At 38.4% G+C, this 24,456-nt stretch overlaps 2 protein-coding genes across 2 annotated transcripts in view; both read left to right on the top strand.

Annotated features, from left to right (window-relative positions):
- ENTHD1 (ENTH domain containing 1) overlaps positions 1-24,456 on the top strand; it is a 142,761-nt gene that overhangs the window by 98,782 nt on the left and 19,523 nt on the right. The window contains exon 6 of the mRNA XM_012741869.3: positions 10,756-11,151. Coding sequence (XP_012597323.2) covers positions 10,756-11,151 — 396 coding nt within the window. The remainder of the gene's footprint in view (positions 1-10,755; positions 11,152-24,456) is intronic.
- The window catches only part of RPS19BP1 (ribosomal protein S19 binding protein 1), a 211,555-nt gene continuing 196,174 nt past the window's right edge, over positions 9,076-24,456 (top strand). Inside the window, exon 1 of the mRNA XM_076006976.1 lies at positions 9,076-9,079. The gene's annotated coding sequence lies outside the window, so the exon portion shown is untranslated. The remainder of the gene's footprint in view (positions 9,080-24,456) is intronic.

A 24,456-nucleotide genomic window follows, 5' to 3' on the forward strand; every position in this document is an offset into this window, starting at 1 on the left:
AAGCTTATTGAGATTTATTTTGTGGCCCAGTATATGGACCATCTTAGTAAACAGACCATGTATACTTTGAAAACTTGCAATAAAAAAGGTATATTCTGTCACTGTGGGTGTGGTGCCTTACAAATGTCCACTAGGTCACGGTGGTTAATAATGTTGTTTAAGTCTTCTAGGTCCCTACTGATATTTTGTCTACTTGTTTTGTCAGTTGCTAAGAGAGGGGTATTAAAATCTCCAGCTATGAGTTAGTTGGATTTGTCCAGTTCTTTCCTTAATTCTTTGAGGTTTTGCTTCATGTTTTTTGAAGCTCTGTTATTAGGCATATATACATTTTTAATGTTTATATCTTTCACACGATTGGCCCTTTTGTTGTTATCATTATGAAATATTCTTTTTTCCTCTACTAATATCCCTTGTCTTGAAGCCTATTTTATCTGATATTAATATAGCCACTCTATTTTGTTATGCTTATTGTTACATGGTATTTCTTTTTTTTTTTTTTGAGACAGAGTCTCACTTTGTTGCCCAAGCTAGAGTGAGTGCCGTGGCATCAGCCTAGCTCACAACAACCTCAAACTCCTGGGCTCAAGCAATCCTCCTGCCTCAGCCTTCCCATTAGCTGGGACTACAGGCATGTGCCACCATGCCCGGCTAATTTTTTTTTTTATATATATATGTTAGTTGGCCAATTAATTTCTGTCTATTTATAGTAGAGACAGGGTCTCGCTCTTGCTCAGGCTGGTTTCAAACTCCTGACCTTGAGCAATCCGCCCGCCTCAGCCTCCCAGAGAGCTAGGATTACAGGTGTGAGCCACCACGCCCGGCCGTTACATGGTATTTCTTTTTAGAACCTTTTACTTTCAACCTATTTGCAATTTTGTTTTTAAAGTATGTCTCTTGTACCCTCATATATTTAATAGTTGTATCTCTTTTATCCAATCCAAAAGTTTATGTCTTTTAATTGCATTTATTGCAATTATTGAAATGGTTGGCTTTATATCTGCTGTTTTACTGTTATTTTCTGCTTGTTCCATCTGTGTTTTGTTCCACCTTTGCTGCCTGCCTGCCTTCTTTTGGGCTAATTCAGTATTTTTTAGAATTCCATCTTATTTATTGGCCTTGTTGGTTATACTTCTTTGGATTAATTTTAGAATTTTCTCTAGAGATTAAATTATATACCCTTAAGTATCACAGTCTATTTGGAGTTAATATTATATTACTGTTTCATCTAAAACATAAGAATGTTGTAACCACATAGGTATATTTACCGCCCCCATCATTTGTGTTATAGTCATTTAACTATATTTGTTATAACACTCCACACATAGTGTTATGATTTTTTAAACAATTATATGTAAATATTTTTTTAAAAATAAGAGGAAAAACAGTTTACATATTTTCCATTTCTAGCATTCTTTATTCCTTCCCAAATATCCAGCTTTTCATCCAGTATAATTTCTCTTCAACCTGAAATACTTCCTATAACAGTTCTTATTATAAAGGCTTGCTGGCAATTCTTTTTCTTAGTTTTTGTTTATCTTACAATGTTTTGATTTTGCCCACAATTTTGAAGAATATTGTTGTTAGATATAGAATCCTATGTTGACAATATTCTTTTCAGCATTTAAAAAGAGATGTAATTTTGCTGTCTTCTAGCCGCCATTGTTTCTTTTTTTTTTTATTTCCGCATATTATGGGGGTACATATTTTAAGGTTTCAATAAATGCCCTTTCCCTCCTCCCCCCAAAAGTCTGAGTTTCCAGCATGACCATCCCCCAGATGGTGTACATCTCACTCATTATGTATATATATACCCGCCCCCCTCCCCCCTGCCCAATACCCTATTACTGTAGTACCTATGTGTCCACTTAGGTGCTGCTCAGTTAATACCAGTTTGCTGGTGAAAATATGTGGTGCTTGTTTTTCCATTCTTGGAATACTTCACTTAGCAGTATGGGTTCCAGCTCTAACCAGGAAAATATAAGATGTGCTATATCACCATTGTTTCTTAGAGCTGAATAGTACTCCATGGTATACATATACCACATTTTATTAATCCATTCTTGGATTGATGGGCACTTGGGCTGTTTCCACAGCCTTGCAATTATGAATTGTGCTGCTATAAACATTCGAGTGCAAGTGTCTTTTTTGTAGAGTGTCATTGGATCTTTTGGGTAGATGCCCAGCAATGGCATTGCTGGATCAAATGGTAGATTCACTTATATCGCTTTAAGGTATCTCCATATTGCTTTCCACAGAGGTTGAACTAGTTTGCAATCCCACCAGCAGTGTAGGAGTGTAGCAGTGTAGGAGTGTTCCTCTCTCTCCGCATCCACGCCAGCATTGGTTATGTGGAGACTTTTTGATAAAGGCCATTCTCACTGGAGTGAAGTGATATCTCATTATAGTTTTGATTTGCATTTCCATGATGATTAGAGATGATGAGCATTTTTTCATGTTTGTTGGCCATTCTTCTGTCTTCTTTAGAAAAGTTTCTGTTCAAGTCCTTTGCCCACTTTTTAATAGGGTTATTTGACTTTTTCCTGCTGATTTTCGTGAGTTCTAAGTATATTCTAGTTATCAGCCCTTTATCGGATATGTAGGATACAAAAATTTTCTCCCATTCTGTAGGCTGTCTGTTTATTTTCATGACTGTTTCTTTGGCTGTGCAGAAGGTTTTTAGTTTGATCATGTCCCATTTATTTATTTTTGTTGCTGCTGCAATTGCCTTTGGGGACTTCTTCATAAACTCTTTGCCTAGGCCGATGTCTAGGAGAGTGTTTCCAACATTTTCCTCTAGAATTCTAATAGTTTCATACCTTAGGTTTAAGTCTGTTATCCAGCATGAGTTGATTTTTGTGAAAGGTGTGGGTCCTGTTTTAGACTTCTACAAGTGGCTATCCAGTTTTCCCAGCACCATTTATTAAAAAGGGATTCTTTTCCCCAGCATATGTTTTTGTCTGCTTTGTCAAAGATTAGATGGCTATATGAGGATGGTTTTATATCAGGATTCTCAGATCTGTTCCACTGGTCAATATTCCTATTTTTGTGCCAACCAGATTATTTTAATTAGTACAGCTTTGTAGTATAGTTTGATATCTGGCATATTGATACCTCCCATTTTGTTTTTGTTGCCTAGAATTGCTCTTGATATTTAGGGTCTTCTTTGGTTCCATATGAAGTGTAAAATTATTTTTTCTATATCTGTGAAGAATGCTGATGGGATTTTAATAGGTATTGCATTGAATCTGTAGATCAGTTTGGGTAGTATAGACATTTTAATGATGTTGAGTCTGCCGATCCACGAGCATGGAAAAGATTTCCATCTGTTTACATCCTCTGCTATTTCCTTCCTCAGTGTTTCATAGTTCTCTCTGTAGAGGTCTTTTACCTCCTTGGTTAGGTATACTTCTAGGTACTTTAATTTCTTTGTTGCTATTGTGAAGGGTATTGAGTCTTTGATTTGGTTCTCAATTTGATTGTTGTTGGCGTATATGAATGCCTCTGATTTCTGTGTTATTGGTTTTGTATCCTGAGACTTTACTAAATTTATTTATCAGTTCCAGGAGTTTCTTGGTTGAATCTTTGGGGTTTTCTAAATATAATATCATATCATCAGCAAACAGTGAAAGCTTGATCTCTTCTGCCCCTATTTGGATACCTTTAATTCCACTTTCCTGTCTGATTGCTGTAGCCAGGACTTCCAGCACTATGTTGAATAGAAGTGGAGATAGTGGGCAGCCTTATCTGGTTCTAGTTCTAAATGGGAATGCTTTCAGTTTTTCCTCATTCTGTATGATGTTGGCTATGGGTCTGTCATATATGGCTCGTATCATTTTTAGGTATGTCCCTTCTATGCCTATTTTCCTAAGTGTTCGTATCATGAAAAGGTGTTGAATTTTGTCAAAAGCTTTTTCTGCATCTATTGAAAGAATCATGTGGTCCTTGTTTTTGCTTCTGTGTATGTGGTGAATTGCATTTATAGATTTACATATGTTGAACCATCCCTGCATCCCTGGGATGAAGCCCACTTGGTCGTGATGGATTATTTTTTTGATAAGCGTCTGGATTCGGTTAGCTAAGATTTTGTTGAAAATTTTTGCATCTATATTCATTAGGGATATTGGTCTGTAATTTTCTTTTTTTGTTGCATCCTTTCCTCGTTTTGGTATCAGATTAATATTCGCTTCATAAAAGATGTCAGGGCTGTTTTCGTTCTTCTCGATGTTGTGGAATAGTTTCTGCAAGATAGGTACTAGTTCTTCTTTGTAAGTGTGGTAAAATTCGGGTGTGAAACCATCTGGACCGGACTTTTCTTTTTAGGGAGATTTTTAATTGCTGTTTCTATTTTAGCTGTTGAGATTGGTCTGTTCAGGGAATCTATTTCTTCCTGATTGAGTCTAGGGAGGCTGTGTGTTATAGAAATTTGTCCATTTCCTCCACATTTTCCAATTTGTGTGCATAAAGATTTTTGTAGTATTCATAAATTATATCTTGTATCTCTTTGGGATCAGTTGTGAAATCTCCTTTTTTGTTCCCAATGGAGCTTACTACAGATTTCTCTTTTCTGCTTTTCCTTAGCTTAGCCAGTGGCATGTCAATTTTGTTTATTTTTTCAAAGAACCAACTTTTTGTTTTGTTAATCTCCTGAATAGCTTCCCTGTTTTCAATTTCGTTTAGTTCTGATTTGATCTTGTTGATTTTACTTCTTCTGCTGGGTTTGGGGTTGGTCTGTTCTTCTTTTTCCAGCTCTTTGAGTCGTTTCATTAGATTATCTATTTGTGATCTTTTTGACTTTTGGTTATAGGCATTTATGGAGATAATCTTTCCTCTCAGAACTGCTTTAGCTGTGTCCCAGAGGATTTGATAATTTATCTCTCCATTGTCATTTTCTTCATAGAACTTTTTTATTTCCATCTTGATTTCTTCATTTATGAAGTAATCATTTAGTAGGAGGTTGTTTAATTTCCAAGTTTTTGTGTAGAAATGTGAGTTTCTGTTAGAGTTGATTTCTACTTTTATTCCACTGTGATCTGAGATGATACATGGTGTGATTTCTATTTTTTAAAAGTTCTTGAGGTTTACTTTGTGTCCTAGGATATGGTCAATCTTAGAGAATGTCCCGTGTGCTGATGAGAAGAATGTATATTCAGTGGATTTTGGGTAGAATGTTCTGTAAATGTCAGTCAGACCCAATTGTTGTAGAGTTTTGTTTAAGTCCATTATTTCTTTATTAATTTTCTGTTTGGAGTATCTGTCTTGTGCTGTCAGTGGGGTGTTGAAATCTCCAGTGATTATGGAGTTGCTATTAATCCATTTGCTTAGCTCCAATAAGGTTTGCTTCATGAATCTGGGTGCACCTAAGTTGGGTGCATATATATTTAAAATTGTTATCTCTTTTTGTTGAACTGTGTCCTTCACCATTATATAAGGACCCTCTTTGTCTTTCACTACTTTTGTTGCTTTAAAAACTAAATCGTCTGAAATTAGAACTGCCATGCCAGCTTTCTTTTGGCTTCCATTTGCTTGGAATACTGATCTCCACCCTTTTATTTTTAGTCTATATGCATCCTTGCAGGTTAGATGTGTTTCCTGAACACAGCATATGCTTGGCCTGTATTTTCTTATCCATTCAGCCAGCCTATGTCTCTTGAGTGAAGAGTTTAAGCCATTCACATTTATTGAGAGAACGATAGGTAAGATAGATTACTGTTCATTCTATTGGGTTGGATGTTGTTGCTATGATTTCTGTCTTGAGCCATTGTAATATCTGGCCTTTAATCTTTGGGTTTTGGTTGTTTTTATATTCGTGGGTTATTATTATGATGTTCCATGCGTAACACTGTTTTGAGTACTTCTTGTAGGGCTGGTTTTGTCTTGGTGAATTCTCTGAGCCTTTGCTTATCTGAGAATGTCTTGATTTCTCCTTCATATACAAAACTTAGTTTTGCAGGGAATAAGAATCTAGGCTGGGCATTGTTTTGTTTCAAAAGAGTGAGAATGGGGCCCCAGTCTCTCCTTGCTTGTAAAGTCTCAGTAGAGAAGTCTGGTGTTATTCGAATTGGCTTTCCCTTGTATGTTACTTGCTGCTTTCATCTTACAGCTCTTAGAAGGGCCTCTTTGATATTTTGGTCAGTCTGATGCTGCATGTCATGAAGTCTTCCTGTTTGCATTGAATCTCCCAGGGGTCCTCTGAGCTTCTTGAACTTGTATATCGAGATTTTTGAGCAAGGCCTGGGAAATTTTCCTCTATTATATCTTCAAATAGCTTGTCCAATCCTTGAGTGTTGTCTTCTTCCTCTTCTGGTAACCCTATGACCCTCACATTAGGTTTCTTCACATAATCCCACATCTCTTGTAGGCTTTGCTCTTTTCTCGTGTTTCTCTGCTCTATCTCTGTGACTGTTGTATTTAGTTGGAGGGTGTTATTTTCAATCTCTGAGATTCTTTCTTCTGTTTGATCTACCCTGTTCTTGAGACTCTCCACTGTATTTTATAGTTCCCTGAATTGATTCTTCATTTCCAGGAGTTCAGTTAAACTTTTCTTCATTATCTCTATTTCTGTAGTGAACTTTTGTTCTAGGTCCTGGAGGCCTTTGGCAGTTTCTTTGTGTTGGTTATTGAGTTGTTCTTGCAGGTCGTTGTGTTTTCTTATGATCCACATACGAAATTCCTCTTCTGTCATTTTGGTTTCCTGATTTGGCTTGGTGTCCATTTCTAGGGGGCTGGTGCTCCTCTTTGGGGGTGTGTTTTCCGTTTGGTTCTTCATATTTCTGGAGTTCCTTCACTGATTTCTTCCCATGTCGATCATTTGTTTCTTTTCTTTAGGTTTTTGTTTGTGTATTCACACACCTTGTTTAGTTTCTGAGCCGGTAGGTGGTGTCTGTGGGTGAGATTCGACCACTTCCTGTATAATGAGTCAGTAGGTGCCGTGAACAGGCTGTGCAGGATGTCCTCCCTGTCAGTAGATGGCGCTTGCTTTGAGGAACAGGCTGCGCTGTTGTTTTTGTGTTGTGTTATCAGCTCTTGTTCCTGTAGGGAGGCACTCTAGTGCCTCAGGTGGTCGGTGGGGCCCTGGGACTTCCAGGTGTGTCCTTTTCTCCCCCTCAGTGAGGGCTGGTCTAGGAGAGAGTCTGGGCGGAGCTGGGTTGGGTAAGCCTGCCCTCAGTCACCACCAATGCCGTTAGCAGGGGTCAAAGTTCTGTTCTCTGCTTCCAGGAAAAGCTGTCAGGGAGGGGCTGGAATGGCCCCGCTCAGTCAGAGAGTCTGTGTGTGGGGGTGGGGCTGTGTGAGACCCGCAGTCTGGAGCGGGCCTGGCTTCTTTCCACCCTCCCCAACTCCCCAGCTACTCCTGGGCCTCTGCCAGAAGGCCAGACCATACGCCACCAGGCCTCCCTGGACTGTGATGCTGGCAGGGAGGTTCTCTGTGCAGGAACGCCACCTGGGCTGGGCTCATAGCCTCCTTTTAGGAGGAGCGTTGCCCTCTAGGATGCTGATCTGCCCCTGAAGGCACACAAACCTCAGTAGACTGTTCACGTAAATCCCTTCTGTGCCCCGGGCAATGTGAGACCTCGATGCACGGGATGTGGTCTGCAGGTCTGACCTCTGGACCCCAGAGTTCAAATTATATCCCCACCAGGGAGAGGAGTTCCGGTCCCAATTCACCCACAGGGAGACCAAGCTAGGTCTATGTCTCTTAGCCTCAGGGTCTGTACCGTTTTCCTGGGATCACCATGCCAGCAGCTCCTGGAAGGGCTGGCGGGTAGGGAGCTGACAGTCTGAGTTCCCCTTAGTCAGCTGTAGGTTCCCAAAAGGGAAGGTCCTGTTCCCTGGAGGTGCCTCTGGCTGGTGGCTATATTATCTCTTTGTGCAGCTGCGGGTAGAGTCGACGGAGGGGAGAAGGAGGCAATATGGCGCCTGCACATGGAGGTGCCCCAAGGGATTTGGGAGCCTTGTGCTGTATCCGCTACAGACTTACCGCTTCGCTGGCGGCTGCCGTCTCTGGGCTGATGTCCGCAGGTCTCTCCATCCGCTGGGGAGCCCACCATCTGTCCCAGATGCAGGGGAGGGGAAAGGTGACTGATCCACCTACCCTTCCCGCTGGTCTCGGGCTGCCTCGGTGGTCTCAGCTTCCAGTTCTCCTCCACAACCTCCTCCCGTGGAGTCTCCCGTGGTCTCAGGTACCCCTCCTTCTGGCCCTCGTCCGCTGTATGCTCGTCTTCTTGCTTCTTTTTTCTAATTTCTGCTAGAATCTGTCTTTTCTGCAGAGACACTCTCTCTGGCGGTGTTTCTTGTCCACCATCTTGATCCAATCAATAATATTCTTTATATTTACTCATTTCTTGGAAACTACAGTTTTCTAGATACTCTGAAATCGAACTGGTAACTTGTATTACTTATTTTTATGTATTTATCATAAATTTACTTGTGTATATATATAGACATATAACAGGTATGCATGTATATATGTATCTACACATATTATACATCATCCACACTTGATCTTAAGTTCACTAACAGTAGGAACTATGACTTCCACTTACATGTATCTCCAGAGTCTAATACAGTACAGTACAGTGTAAACAGTAGGTACTAACAAATGTTTCTTGATCATTCTCATTTTTAGGCTTCACGTACAGTATACATTGTTATACACAAAACCAACATGAAAAGTTGATTTAGATTATTTATAAATTAAGAAATGGTTAAATTTAACAAACATTTGCATACCTCCTATATGCAAAAGCATGGTGCAGGCTATAAAGTCAGAATGCAGGATCTTAATATGATATATGTTAGGCACAAAACAGCATATAATTAAATGAAAAAGATGAGTTTACAGAAATAAATACTTTGTTATGTCCGAGAAGAGAAGGATTAGGATGGAGTGGTAGGCATGATTGGAAATAGCATCCACATGTAGCAATTACTTGAGATGGGCCTTGAGAATTAGTAGAATTTAAATAGATGGGGAAGGGGAGAGTGTTCCAGTGTTGCACGGTGAGAAAGCAGTGGCCATGACGATCAGGAGACCTGCATCAGCATGGAGAATGAAGCAAAAGGGACCAGAATGTACATGGGGATGTGAGTGATGAGAATGGCCTATTTGTTTGCTGTTGAGTGGTGATAGAAAATAAGCAATTGGAGGGCCTTTAAAACCCAAGGAACTTGGACTTTTTTTGTAGAGATAGGGTCTCCCTCTTGCTCAGCTGGTCTCAAATTCCTGACCTCAAGCAATCCTCCCACCTCGGCCTCCCAGAGTGCTAGGATTACAGGCATGAGCCACCGCGCCTGGCCTTATATTTGTATTTTTAACAGAATGTTTTACCAACTAAATAGACTATGGTCATATGCAAATTAGGAATATTTTAGGACAGGTTATTTTCCTCTACCTATTTTATGTTTCCTTTCATCATTAAGTAAACTATATTCAATTTCAAATAACAAAGGCATTACTTTTTCTTTAATCCCTGTGCTTCAGTTTTCTTTTCATTCAGTGAGCACTGATTGAATACATCCTCTAGGAATGTCACTGGTAGGTGCTGGGATACAAAGATGACTCCTAAGTAAGGTCTCCTCAAGGAGACTATTGTCAGGTAGGGGACAAGACTTGTAATAAATGAGATAAGAAGTTTTATAATTACCCACAGGCTTCAAACAGGATACGGTAAGATAGACAATAATAGAATAGGCGAGGAAAGAAAAGGGTCAGGGCAAACTTTAAAGAGAAAATGATACTTGAATTGAGTTTTAAAGATGAGAGGATTGAAGAAAAATAGAATTTCTGAGGGAGAAATCAATATAAGTTTCTTGAATTGTCTAACACTGTATAAAATACCAGCAGCTTTTTTGTTCAGGCTAACCTCTAGCTATGGATGAAAATGGAAAGGAAGGTTTTTAGAGTAAAAGAAAATTTTCTTTTCTTTAATAACTCAGAGCCTTGAAGTGCTGAGGATAGCATATAGATGTGTATTATGAAGTGTTACGATATATACATTGTGATATAATCACTTGATAGCAAATTATACAATTTCTGCATCCTCTTCCCCTTGGGGAGCTTTAAATCTCACAATCTTCCTTTTGCCCTCTTTTACCTAGTTACCCTTCTAATTTCATGAGCTCAATCTCTTAAAAATAATTTTCTTTGTTTTCATATCCAGGTTCAGATGAAAATATATGACAGCAAGCCCCAGCACTGAGAGTGTTGATAGCCGTTTGAGTTTAGAAATTCAGACCAGGTCCATAATTCATTGATAATTATTATTCTGCTGCCTAAAGTACTGAGTTTCTTTAATGTGCCTCATATAGACACTGAGGGGAAGAAGACATTCTTTATTTTTGGGAAAAAGACTTTTTTGTAGCTGAGGGTTCTATAAGGATAGACCAGTATGATGTGGCATATTTCCCCTAGTTTATCACGTAAAAGATGAAAGTTTGAAAGTACTAAAAATAAGGTGGTTTCAGAGACAGATAAGTGGGTGAAGGGAGAAATATTTAAAGACAAGGTATTTGAATTTTTCCTTGCCTTGTGTTTCAGTGTGGAGAGAGGAAAAGGCAGCTACCAAATGACTAAGGCATCAATTATAGCTTGGGTGTACTTTAAATAGGCAGAATATAGAAGCATAGTAAGAAAGCAGAAGGACTAAATAGAATTCTGTTAAGGCATTAAAAAGTCCTATTTATTAAGATTGCAGCAGATTTGAAATAGAGTATTTTTCATTTATTATTTGATTATAGCTCTTATTTGTCATTTTATAGATGCTGTGCCTACTCCCTCAGAAAAAAGCCCCTCTCTACAGACAAATGTGAGTTTGGACAAGAAATCGGACAGTAACCGTACCATTACAAATGCTGTAACAGAAGACCCCTTGCAAACGCCCCTAGAAAAGCAATCAGCTGCAAAAAGTTTTGAAACATTGGCAACTTTACCAGCATTTTGGTCATCAAGTAAAGAATTTATCAGTCACAATTTAATGATATCCAAGTCAGATTCTACTTTTTATAACCAGGCCTCTGTTGAGACACTCTATGTCTCTCCCTCATTCACAATATTTGACCCAGCAAAGGAGATCGTAATCAATAAGGACTGTCAGAAACCAACACAATCCAGCATTGTTCAGACGGGTGATGAAAACCTCAAGACAACTACATGGGGTGAGTCTATAAAAAAAAAATTAAAAATACAACTCTTTTGAAGCATTCTTTTACTTTTCTCTGTTTTCGATCTCTATTTTTATTCCTTCCTTTCACTCTTTATCAGTGATACCAGGGATATGAAAATGTAGATGTCATACAGGTGCTTCTCAGTTGGGAAAGTGCCCCTTTTTTTTAAAGGACTAACAGGTAATTCATCATTGTAGGTTTTGAGTACTTGGTTGAATATGTTACCATAAGTTCTGAACAGTTTTGGTGCAGACCAAATTAGAAAAACTAGCATGAAATAAGAGCTGCCTGTTTAGATTTTTGTTAGATTTAGATTACTTGTTAAGTATTTAGATTTAGATTTTAGATTTAGATTTAGATTACTTGTTAAGAGACTATATGAAAAAGAGTTGGTTGTTATGTATATTTTTATGTATACACATACAGATATATATTTGTGTGCCCTTTTAAAAAGGGCTGTATACTGATAGCAAAATGAGGCAGGGGATGTTGTACTTTTTTGTCTTTATAAAACATTAAAAGGGTTGCAATATTGTTTAGACAGGGCGATAAAGGATAAAGCCAATTGAGATTCCAGGCTGTTGGCTGTCACTAAATCCAGCATCATATAATTATGATTTCTTCTTTAAAGTTAATTAGTAAAAGAATAATTTGTTTGCTCATGCATTTTTCAAAGACTAAATAGTATTTTATTGGTTCTTATGTATAATAATGCTTACCAACTCGTATAAAATACAAAGCTTTTAATATGAATCTTTTAAGCTGCCTTAAACTCAGATCAAAGGAAATATAAATATAAACAGTGGAAGCACCATGTTGAGGTTAAAGAAATGTATCTTGGTGCTGGTAAGATCAATGAATAATAAAAGATTCTCCTTATTGCTCTTTCAAGAATTTTTTGGTATTAAATAGCTTAAAGGTAGTAAAACTCAGTTTTGTTACCAAATTAACTTTTCTGCTGAGACTACTGGTATGGAAACCAATTAGTACTGGTTGCGATGGCTATGATGGCTTATGTGTGTGGCTGTCCCCTGGGAAGTTGTAACTTTTGGTTCATTTCTTTCACAAATTCCACAAAAACATAATTTAAAATAGGGGCCGGTCACAGTGGCTCATACCTGTAATCCCAGGACTTTGGGAGTCCAAGGTGGGAGGATCATTTGTGGTCAGGAGTTTGAGTCCAGTCAGGGCAATATAGCAAGACCCCATCTCTAAAATCAACCAGTGTGGTGGTATGCACGTGTAGTCCTAGCTACTCAGGAGGCTTAGCCTAGGTGGCAGGGTGAGGCCCTATCTCAAAAAACACAATTCTTTTAATAAAATAAAATTTAGCAAGAAGTTCTTCTAAAACCAGTTAGTAATGAGGACTTTTGCGTCTGGTTATAATAGATAATATTGGTCTAATCCTGCCACGAAAAATAATTATTAACTCTGAGAAATTATTAAAAACTGGTTTGAAGTCATCATATAACGACCAAGGTAGAAAACACATAATGAGTCCAGGGAGAAGAAAATTCTTCTCCCAGGCAGAAGAAAATTGAGATGAGTCCTCATTTATCTCAGTTTCCCCCTTTGGGTCATTTGCCTATTAACAGAGCAAGATAATAGAAGCTGAGGGAAAATTTGAGGCCTGGGCTTTTTACAGTCTCACTGAACCAGAGAGACAGAGAGATGGGGCTTCCCAGGACTCAGGGACTTGAGGGGTCCATATTCCAGAGGGGACGGAGGCAAAGAGAAGAAATTCTAAAAGTCTTTGTGTAATTTCTTACTGAAACATTTGCCTACTGCAAAGCTACATATGTTCTGGATAAAATGCCAAGAAACTAAAGAGGAAGCAGCTTCTAAGAGGTCAGCAGCTGAACAGAGATTCTGATAATGTTGTGATGCAAGAAGACAAAGGTTAGAGTTCAGGATATACCAAATTATAGGGGCCTTGGTTAATACTCTAGGCTTTCAGCTGGGATCTCTAGCAGGCTACACCCTGAGCATCAGAATTAAATTCTAGGAGTAAGGACAAACCAGAAATAGAACAGCTCTTACAAGTGCTAAAACCCAGCTTTACCTAGAGGAAAGTGATTAATTTGTAATCCATCTGCCTTCAGGAAAACAACCAAATTCTTTCTTGGGGGCCTTTATAATTTTTCATGAAAAATTTTTGGCATTCAATGGAAAATTATCAGGCATACCAGGAAATGAACAAATGACCATAAATATAGGAGAAAAATAGACAATAAAAATAAATCCACAAATAATCTAGATTCTGAAGGTATAAGATATTCATAAGTATTTTAAAACAATTATGATTAATACAATCAAGAAAACAGACAAAAAATGGAGAATTTCACCAGAGTATTGGTATCTGTTTAAAAAGATCAAATGCAAATTATAAAGCTAAAAAATACAGTGGCTGAAGTTAAGACTGTGAGGGTAGTCTTCATTCCATATGGCCTGGGTGTTGAAAGAGAAAGTTCAGTGCTGGCAGAGAAGCTGGGAAGTTATGAAAGAAATCCTAAAAGGGAGGGAGATTCAGGAGAGGTGAACCCCCTAGTTTTTGTGTAAACCTCTCCCAAATCCTTAACTAACCTCTAAGCTGTACACATGGGACCCCAGTGAGTCTGACAAAAAAAAAAAAATTCTACTAGAAACCAAAAGAACTGAGAAGAGACTTCTACTTCTGTGCACTGGAGGGGTGAAAGTTTCAAGAGGCTGGCAAGTTATCTTCTTACTAAAACAAAAGTCAACACTCCTTAGAGAAGTATCACAGAATCCAGAGACTTTACAATGTATCATCCAAATGTCCAGTATAAAATTTTTAAAATCACTAGATATGTGAAGAAATAGGAAAATATGAGTCATAATGAAGATATTAGAAGTCAATAGAAACTGACCCTTAGATGACAAAGATGTTGCACTTAGCCAATAAGTTCTAAAAGTAGCTACTATAAATTTATTCAAAAACTTAAAGTACTTAATGAGCAACAGGAGAATCTCAGCAGACAAATAAAAACTATAAAGAAAATAACTTTCTGTCCAGAACTAGAGATGGACAAAAAAAAAAAAAAAAAAAAAAAAAAAAAACACAGAAAGAAAAGAAAAGAAGAACTAAGTGGGAGTTTTAGAGCTGAAAAATAAATAATTAAAATGAAAAATTTACTTGATGGGCATAAAAGTAGATTAAAAATAAAAGAAAGAGCAAATTAATCTGAAGATAGATGAATAGAAATTATCTAATCTAAAAAATTAAAAGAAAAAGATTAAATAAAAATAAACAGACTCACTCTTATAGGACAATATCAAGTAGTCTGACATTGGTGCCATTGTAGTTCCAGAAGGTGAGGAAAAGAGGGGCAAAAAAATTATTTGAAGAGATAATGCCAGAAACTCCCCAAATTTGTGAAAGAAATAAACTTTAAGATCCAAAATGCTAAATGAATTCCAAGTAGAATAAATACAAAGAAAACTGTATCTAGGAACATTATAGTTGAATAGCTGAATTCCAGAGATAAAATCTTGAAAGCAGCAAGAAAAATTATCATATTACATACAGAGGAACAACAATATGAATGACATCTGAATTTTCATCATAAACAGTTTGTACAAGGAGACAATGAAAAGTCATCCTGCAAGTGTTAAGATCAACCCAGAATTCTATCTCTAACAAAACCAAAAATGAAGGTAAAAACAAGACATACTCAAATGAATAAAAACTAATTGTCAGGAAATCCATACTGCAAGAAACAGTGAAGGGATATTTTCAGAGTAATGGGAAAATATACCAGATGGTAATTACAGAATCTATAGAAAAGAACGATGAGTACTGGAAATGATAAATATGTGGATAAGTATAAAATATTATATATATATTTTCTTCTAAATAAAAGAGTACAAATAACTATTTAAAGCAAAAATTATAATACTATATTCTGGGATTTAAAATATATGTAGATCCATATTACAACATAGCACAAAGAGTAGAGAATTTATGGAATTATACTATTGAAAGTTTTCTATATTTTACATGAAATAGTATAATATTAACTATAATTAACTCATGATAAGCTAAACATCCATATTTAATTATACTTTTTCAAAAAGGAAAATGATATAGCTAAAATTCTATGGAGGAATTAATATGAAATTCTGAAAATGTACTTAATTAACCCAAAACTAGGAAGGAAAGGAGGAACAAAAATAAGACAAATAGAAAACAAATAGCAAAACAGAAGATTTAATCCAACCATTTTAATAATTACATTAAATATAAATGCAATAAGCTTTCCAGTTAAGAGAAAAAGACTTTCAGATTGGATAGAAAATCAAGACCCAACTATATGCTATATATGAGGGAAGCACTTTAAATACAAAGACATAAATTGATTGAAAGTAAAAGGATTTAAAAATATATACTGTTAAAACAACATAAGAAAGTGGGAGTGGCTATAATAATATCAGACAAAATAAATGTCAAGGAAAAGATAATTATTAAAGATAAAGAGGGACTTTCCATATTGATAAACAGGTCAGCACATCAGGAATATATAGCAACTATACGTTTGTATGCACCAAATAACAGAGCTTCAAAAATGCATGAAGCAAAAACTGGCAGAATTATTGGGGAAAATAGACAATTCCACAATCATAATTTGAGATTTTAATACTCTCAGTAGTTGATAGAACAACTCGATAAAAAAAATCCTTTGGTATATAGATGTGAACAACACTAACAAAAACTTTGACTTAATTGACTTCTGTAAAATACCACATCCATTCATGCAGATACCAAGATGGGGGAAAAAGAAAAAAGAAAAAATACCACATCCAACCACTACATAATACATTCTTTTTCCTTTTTTTAAACATCCATTTCAAGTACAAAATGAACATTGACCAAGAAAGAACATGTTTTTTTTAAGCATATTATGGGGGTACAAGTGTTAAGGTTATATATATTGTCCATGCCCCCCCCCCATCGAGTAAGAGCATCAAGCGTGTCCATCCCCCAAACGTTGCACATCTTACTCGTTTGGTTGTATATACCCATCCCTTCCTCCCCCCTCCCACCCTCCCGAAACCTGATAAATGTTACTCCTATGTGTCCACTTAGGTGTTGATCCGTTAATACCAATTTGCTGGTGAGTACATGTGGTGCTTGTTTTTCCATTCTTAAGATACTTCACTTAATAGAATGGGTTCCAGCTCTATCCAGGAAAATATAAGAGGTACTATATCACCATTGTTTCTTAAAGCTGAATAGTACTCCATAGTATATATATACCACATTTTATTAATCCACTCATGAATTGATGGGCACTTGGGTTGTTTCCACAGCTTTGCAGTTGTGAATTGTGCTGCTATAAGCATTCGAGTGCAGGTGTCTTTTTCATAGAGTGACTTTTAATCTTTTGGGTAGATGCCCAGTAGTGGAATTGCTGGATCAAATGGTAGATCTACTTGTATCGCTTTGAGGTATTTCCATATTGCTTTCCACAGAGGTTGAACTAGTTTGCAATTCCACCAGCAGTGTAGGAGTGTTCCTCTCTCTCCGCATCCACGCTAGCATTTATTGTTTGGGGACTTTTTGATAAAGGCCATTCTCATTGGAGTTAAGTGATATCTCATTGTGGTTTTGATTTGCATTTCCCTGATGATTAGAGATGTTGAACATTTTTTCATATGTTTGTTGGCCATTGTTCTGTCTTCTTTTGAGAAGTTTCTGTTCATGTCCTTTGCCCATTTTTTGATAGGGTTGTTTGATTTTTTCTTGCTGATTTTCCTGAGTTCTAAATAGATTCTAGGTATCAGCCCTTTATCAGAGATGTAGCTTGCAAAAATTTTCTCCCATTCTGTGGGTTGTCTGTTTGCTCTCTTGACAGTTTCTTTGGCTGTGCAGAAGCTTTTTAATTTGATCAGGTCCCATTTGTTTATTTTTGTTGCTGTTGTGATTGCCTTTGGGGTCTTCATAAATTCTTTGCCTAGGCCAGTGTCTAGAAGGGTATTTCCAACATTTTCCTCTAGAATTCTAATAGTTTCATACCTAAGGTTCAAGTCTGTTATCCAGCATGAGTTGATTTTTGTGAGAGGTGAAAGGTGTGGGTCTTTAGTCTTCTACATGTGGCTATCCAGTTTTTCCAGCACCATTTGTTGAATAAGGATTCTTTTCCCCAGCATATGTTTTTGTCTGCTTTGTCGAAGATTAGTTGGCTATATGAGGATGGTTTTATAGCTGGGTTCTCTGTTCTGTTCCACTGGTCAATGTCCCTGTTCTTGTGCCAGTACCATGCTGTTTTAATTACTATAGCCTTGCAGTATAATTTGAAGTCTGGTAAATTGATACCTCCTATTTTGTTTTTATTGCCTAGGATTGATTTTGCTATACAGGGTCTTCTCTAGTTCCATCCGAAGCATAAAATTATTTTTTCTATATCTGTGAAAAATGATGATGGTATTTTGACAGGGATTGCATTGATTCTGTAGGTCACTTTGGGTAGTATAGACATTTTAACAATGTTGATTCTGCCAACCCATGAGCATGGTATTATTCTTCCATCTGTTTACGTCCTCTCCTATTTCCTTCTTCAGTGTTTCTTAGTTTTCCCTGTAGAGGTCTTTTACCTCCTTACTTAAATATATTCCAAGGTACTTTATTTTCTTTGTTGCTATTTTGAAGGATATTGAGTCTTTGATTTGGTTCTCACTTTTACTGTTATTGGCATGTATGAATGCCTCTGATTTGTGTGTATTGATTTTGTATCCTGAGACTTTAGTAAATTCATTTATCAATTCCAGGAGTCTCTTAGTTGAATCCTTGGGGTTTTCTAGGTATAATATTATGTCATCAGCAAAGAGTGAGAGTTTAATCTCTTCTGCTCCCATTTGGATGCCCTTAATTCTGCTCTCTTGTCTGATTGCTGTAGCGAGGACTTCCAACACTTTGCTGAACAGAGTGGAGATAGTGGGCAACCTTGTCTTGTTCCAGTTCTAAGTGGGAATGCCTTCAGTTTTTCCCCATTCAGTATGATATTGGCTGTGGGTTTGTCATATATAGCTTGTATCATTTTTAGGTAAGCCCCATCTATGCCTATTTTGTTGAGCGTTCTTATCATAAAAGGGTGTTGAATTTTGTCAAATGCTTTCTCTGCATCTATTGAGAGGATCATATGGTCTTTGTTTTTGCTTCTGTTTATACAGTGAATTACATTTATAGATTTGCGTATGTTGAACCGTCCCTGCATCCCTGGGATGAAGCCCACTTGGTTGTGATGAATTATTTTCTTGACAAGCACCTGGATTCTATTGGCTAGGATTTTGTTGAGGATTTTTACATCTATATTCATAAGGGATATTGGTCTGTAGTTTTCTTTTTTTGTTGCATCCTTTCCTGGTTTTGGTATCAGGGTTATGTTCGCTTCGTTCGTTTGTTGGGGAGGTTTCCATCTTTCTCAATGTTGTGGAATAATTTCTGCTGGATAGGCACCAGTTCTTCTTTGTAGGTATGGTAAAATTCAGGTGTGAAACCATCTGGTCCAGGACTTTTCTTTTTAGGAAGGTTTTTTGTTGCTGTTTCAATTTCAGTACTTGATATTGGTCTGTTCAGGAATTCTATTTCCTCCTGGTTGAGCCTAGGGAGGCTGTGTGTTTCTAATAAATTGTTTCCTCCACATTCCCCAGTTTGTGTGCATAGAGGTTTTTGTAGTATTCATAAATTATATCTTGTATCTCCGTGGCATCAGTTGTAATTTCTCCTTTATTGTTCCTGATGGAGCTTATTAGAGATTTTTATTTTCTGCTTTTTGTTAGTCTAGCCAATGGTATGTCTATTTTGTTTATTTTTCAAAGAACCAACTTTTTTTTAATTAATCTTCCATATAGTTTCCCTATTGTCAATTTCATTTAGTTCTGATTTGATCTTAATGATTTCACTTCTTCTGCTGGGTTTGGGGTTGCTCTGTTCTTCTGTTTCCAGCTCTTGGAGATGATTCATTAGGTTTTCTATTTGTACTCTTTTCGACTTTGGGATATAGGGATTTATGGAAATAAACTTTCCTCTCAGGACTGCTTTAGCTGTGTCCCACAGGTTTAGCTAACTTGTGTCACCTTTGTCATTTAGTTCAAAGAATCTTTTGATTTCCATCTTGATTTCCTCATTTATGAAGTGATCATTCAGCAGAAGGTTGTTTAGTTTCCATGACTTTATGTAGAAGTGAGAACTCCTGTTAGGATTGATTTCTACATTTATTCCATTGTGGTCTGAAAAGATACATGGTATAATTTCTATTTTTTTAAATTGAGACATGCTTTGTGTCCTAGGATATGGTCAATCTTAGAGAATGACCCATGAGTTGATGAGAAGAACATATATTCAGTGGTTTGGGGGTAGAATGTCTTGTAAATGTCAGTCAGGCCCATTTGTTCTAGAGTTCTGTTTAAATCCATTATTTCTTTGTTGATTTTCTGTTTGGAGGATCTGTTCTGTGCTGTCAGTGGGGTGTTAAAGTCTCCAACTATTATGGTGTTGTTATTTATCTATTTGTTTAGATCAAGTAGAGTTTGATTTATGAATCTGGGTGCACCAAGGTTGGGTGCATATATATTTAGAATTGTTATGTCTTCTTGTTGAATTGTACCCTTCACCATTATATAGTGACCTTCTTTGTCTTTTATTACTTTTGTTGATTTAAAAACTAAGTTATCTGTAATCAGCACCGCCACACCAGCTTTCTTTTGGCTTCCGTTTGCTTGAAATATCCACCCCTTTACCTTTAGTCTATATGCGTCCTTGCAGGTTCGATGTGTTTCCTGAAGGCAGCAGATACTTGGCTTCTGTTTTTTTGTCCATTCGGCCAGCCTATGTCTCTTGAATGGGGAGTTCAAGCCATTCACATTTATTGAGATAACTGATAGGTGGGCCAGATTTCTGTTCATTATGTTAGGTTGAACCTTGTTGCTTTGTTTTCTCTCTTGAGCCATTGTGGTATCTGGGCTTTGAGTAGATTTACATTCGTGAGTGTGCTGATCCGTGGGTAACACTGTTTTGAGTACTTCTTGAAGGGCTGGTCTTGTCTTGGTGAATTGCCTCAGACTTTGCTTATCTGAGAATGTCTTGATTTCTCCTTCATATACAAAACTTAGTTTTGCAGGGAATAAGATTCTAGGCTGGGCATTGTTCTGTTTCAGAAGAGTGAGAATGGGGCCCCTGTCTCTCTTTGCTTATAAAGTCTCAGTAGAGAAGTCTGGTGTTATTCGAATTGGCTTTCCTTTGTATGTTACTCACTTCTTTCGTCTTACAGCTCTTAGAAGGGCCTCTTTAGTTGATATTTTGGTCAGTCTGATGACTGCATGTCATGACGTCTTCCTGTTTGCATTGAATCTCCCAGGGGTCCTCTGAGCTTCTTGAACTTGTATATCGAGATTTTGAGCAAGGCCTGGGAAATTTTCCTCTATTATATCTTCAAATAGCTTGTCCAACCCTTGAGTGTTGTCTTCTTCCCCTTCTGGTAACCCTATGACCCTCACATTAGGTTTCTTCACATAATCCCACATCTCTTGTAGGCTTTGCTCTTTTCTCTTATTTGTGTGCTCTATCTCTGTGACTGCTTTATTTAATTGGAAGGTGTTATCTTCAATCTCTGAGATTCTTTCTTCTGTTTGATCTACCCTGTTCTTGAGGCTTTCCACTGAATTTTGTAGTTCCCTGAATTGATTCTTCATTTCCAGGAGTTCAGTTATACTTTTCTTCATTGTATTGATTTCTTTAGTGAATTGTTGTTCCAGGTCCTAGAGGCTTTTTGCAGTTTCTTTCTGTTAGTTATCCAGTTGTTCTTGTAGGTCATTCAATTTTCTTATGATCCACATTCGAAATTCCTCTTCTGTCATTTTGGTTGCCTGATTTTGGTTGGTGTCCATTTCTAAGGGGCTGGTGCTCCTCTTGGGGGTGTGTTTTCCATTTGGTTCTTAATATTTCCGGAGTTCCTTCACTGATTTCTTGCCATCTCAATCAGCTGTTGCTTCTTTCCTTTAGGTTTTCATTTGGGTATTGACATGCCTTGTTTAGTCTCTGAGCCAGTAGGTGGTGTTTGTGGGTGAGATTCGACCACACCCACTATGATGAGTCAGTAGGTACCATGAAAAGGGTGAGCAGAATGTCCTCCCTGTCAGTAGGTGGCACTTGCTTGGAGGAACAGGCTACGCTGTTGTTTTTTGTGACCTGTGACCAACTCTTGTTCTTCTAGAGAGGCACTCTAGTGCCTCAGGTGGTCAGTGGGGCTCTGGGACTTCCAGGTGTGTCCTTTTCTCCCCCTCAGTGAGGGCTGGTCTGGGAGTGAGTCTGGGCAGAGCTGGGCTGGATAAGCCTGCCCTCCGGCCACCTTCCTTCAGGCCGTTAGCAGGGGTTAATGTTCTGTTCTCTGCATCTAGGAAAAGCTGCCATGGAGGGGCTGGAATGGCCCCACTCAGTCAGAAAGTCTGCATGTGGGGGTGGAACTAAAACCCGCAGTCTGGAGCATACCTTGCTTCTTTCCACCCTCCCCAACTCCGTGGCTAATCCTAGGCCTCTGCCAGTAGGCCAGACCTCACGCCACTGGGCCTCCCCTGGCTGTGATGCTGGCCAGGAGGTTCCCTATGCAGGAACACCACCTGGGCTGGGCACACTGCCTCCCTTTGGGAGGAGGGTTGCCCTGTAGGACGCTGATCTGCCCCTGAAGGCTCACTCACCTCAGTAGGCTGTACCCGTATATACCTTCTGTGCCCCGGGCAATGCGAGATGTGGGTGCAGGGGATCTGGTCTGCAGGTCTGACCTCTAGGCCCCAGAGTTCAATCCCTATACCCACCAGGGAGAGAAGTGCCAGTCCCAATTCACCCACAGGGAGCCCAAGCTAGATCTATGTCTCTCAGCTTCAGGGTCTGCCCTGTTCTCCTGGGATCACTGTGCCAGCAGCATCTGGGAGGGCTGGCAGGTAGAGAATTCACCATCTGAGTTCCCCTCAGTCAGCTGTAGGGCCCCAAAATGGAAGGTCCCATTCCCTGGAGGTGCCTCCAGCTGGTGGCTATATTATCTCTCTCGGTAGCTGCGGATTGGGACAGGGGAGGGAAGAATGAGACAATATGGTGCCTGCTGCACGGCTCTGATCTGTGCACAGGGAGATGCCCCGCAGGAGTTAGGAGCCTGGTGCCGCGTCCACTACAGGCTTACTGCTCACTGGCGGTGGCCGTCTCTGGGCTGGTGGTCACAGATCTCTCCGCCCACTGGGAAGCCCACCAGCATTCCGAGATGCAAGTGAGGGGAAAGTTAACTGCTCTACCTACCCTTGCCACGGGTCTCCAGGCTACTTGGGAGATAGATCTCTGCTTCCAGTTCTCCTCAGCAACCTCCTCCCGTGGAGTCTCCTGTGGTCTCAGGTACCCCTCCTTCCAACCCTCATCCGATGTATGCTTGCCTTCTTGCTTCTTTCTTCTAATTTCTCCTAGATTCTGTCTTTTCTGCAGAGACACTCTGTCTGGCAGTGTTTCTTGTCCACCATCTTGATTCCCCTCTCCCAAAAGAACATATTTTAACCGTATTAAAATATACCCCCAGCTGACAGATGAAATGGACTCCATATGGCTAAAATAAGGTACCAGAAACAGAATCAAGAGGCCATAGCAGGGAGAGGGGTTGGTCATATACCTCTATATTCCTAACTGCCATAAAGTTTCTTTTCTGTAACTGAGAAGAAACTAACCCTTAAGAAAATATTGCTAAAAAGATATACAACTATTGTGTCCCCATAATAATTAAAAATTTTAAAAAGAAAAAATATATTGCTAAAACAGCTGCAACTGGGGGTTTCCCAGCTGACTCTGGTAGACCACACACCACTGACTGGACTCCCCCCACCAACCTTGCGGGCCCACCAGCAACTCTAGTTGGACAGGAGACCCACCCACCTTGCAGACATTCTTTCCTGATAAACAGCTACAGAGCTAGTTTCGGCCAGTTTACAGAGACTATGCATAAAATGCCTTTGTGCCCCATAGTTCACCTTTTGACATAAAGAGCCAAATTCCACCTCATTTTAATGTTAAATCTCCATCCTAAAATGCACGTATGTAAATGTATGTTACATACCTTTGCCCACTGTGCATACACTTGACTTCCCTCATAAATATTCATAAATTTTACCCAAACCTACTAAATATGCATGTTAGGCAGATCCTGAAAGACATAAATGCCAGCTTTCCCTCTCCCCTCTTCAAAGCCTGTGTTTGTTCCAGTTTCCCCAGAGGCTGCCTTCCCTAAATCTGAAGCTTGTCTCTCTGACAATAAAGTTTTCTCCTTTTCCTTCCCCTATAGATCTCATGGTCATTTGTTAACAACTCCATCATTAAAAACAAAAAGTATTAATAATGATGAATTTCAAAAGATTGAAATTTTAAAGTGTATGTTTTCTGACCACAATGTAATTAAATTAGAAATTGATTAAAAATAAAATACTTAGAAAAGGCCAGGTGCAGTGGCTCACGCCTGTAATCCTAGCTCTCTGGGAGGCCGAGGCGGGCGGATTACTCGAGCTCAGGAGTTCAAAACCAGCCTGAGCAAGAGCAAGACCCCGTCTCTACTATAAAAAGAAAGAAATTAATTGGCCAACCAATATATATAGAAAAAATTAGCCGGGCATGGTGGTGCATGCCTGTAGTCCCAGCTACTCAGGAGGCTGAGGCAGGAGGATTGCTTGAGCCCAGGAGTTTGAGGTTTCTGTGAGCTAGGCTGACACCATGGCACTCACTCTAGCCTGGGCAACAAAGTGAGACTCTGTCTCAAAAAAAAAAAAAAAAAAAATACTTAGAAGAACCACAAATATTTGGAGATTTAGCAATATACTTCTAAATAATCCATGAGACACTAAATCACAGAGAACGATAAAATACTTCAGACAATGAAAATGAAAATAAAAAATTGTGAGATTCAGTGAAATTAGTAGGAAATTACTAGAGGGAAAATTATAGCTTTAAGTGCTTATATAATAAAGGAAGAACACCTTAAAAATCAATGATATGAGGTTCTAACCAGGTACTTGAAACAAAGGAACAAATTAAACCCAAAGGAAGTAAATAACAAAGAATAGGAATAAATGAAATAAAAAATAGATAAAAATAAAACATTTTTAAAAGATGCCTCTTTTAAAAGGTTTAAATTTATAAACCTCCATCAGAACTGATCAAAAAATGGAGAAAAATTACAAATTGCCAATTCTAAGAATGAAAAATAGGATATAAGTAAAAATCCTATAAATATTAGAGGATTATGGGAGAGTATTATG

This window comes from Microcebus murinus, chromosome 10 (assembly GCF_040939455.1).
Source record: "Microcebus murinus isolate Inina chromosome 10, M.murinus_Inina_mat1.0, whole genome shotgun sequence".
NCBI classification, from domain to species: Eukaryota; Metazoa; Chordata; class Mammalia; order Primates; family Cheirogaleidae; genus Microcebus; species Microcebus murinus.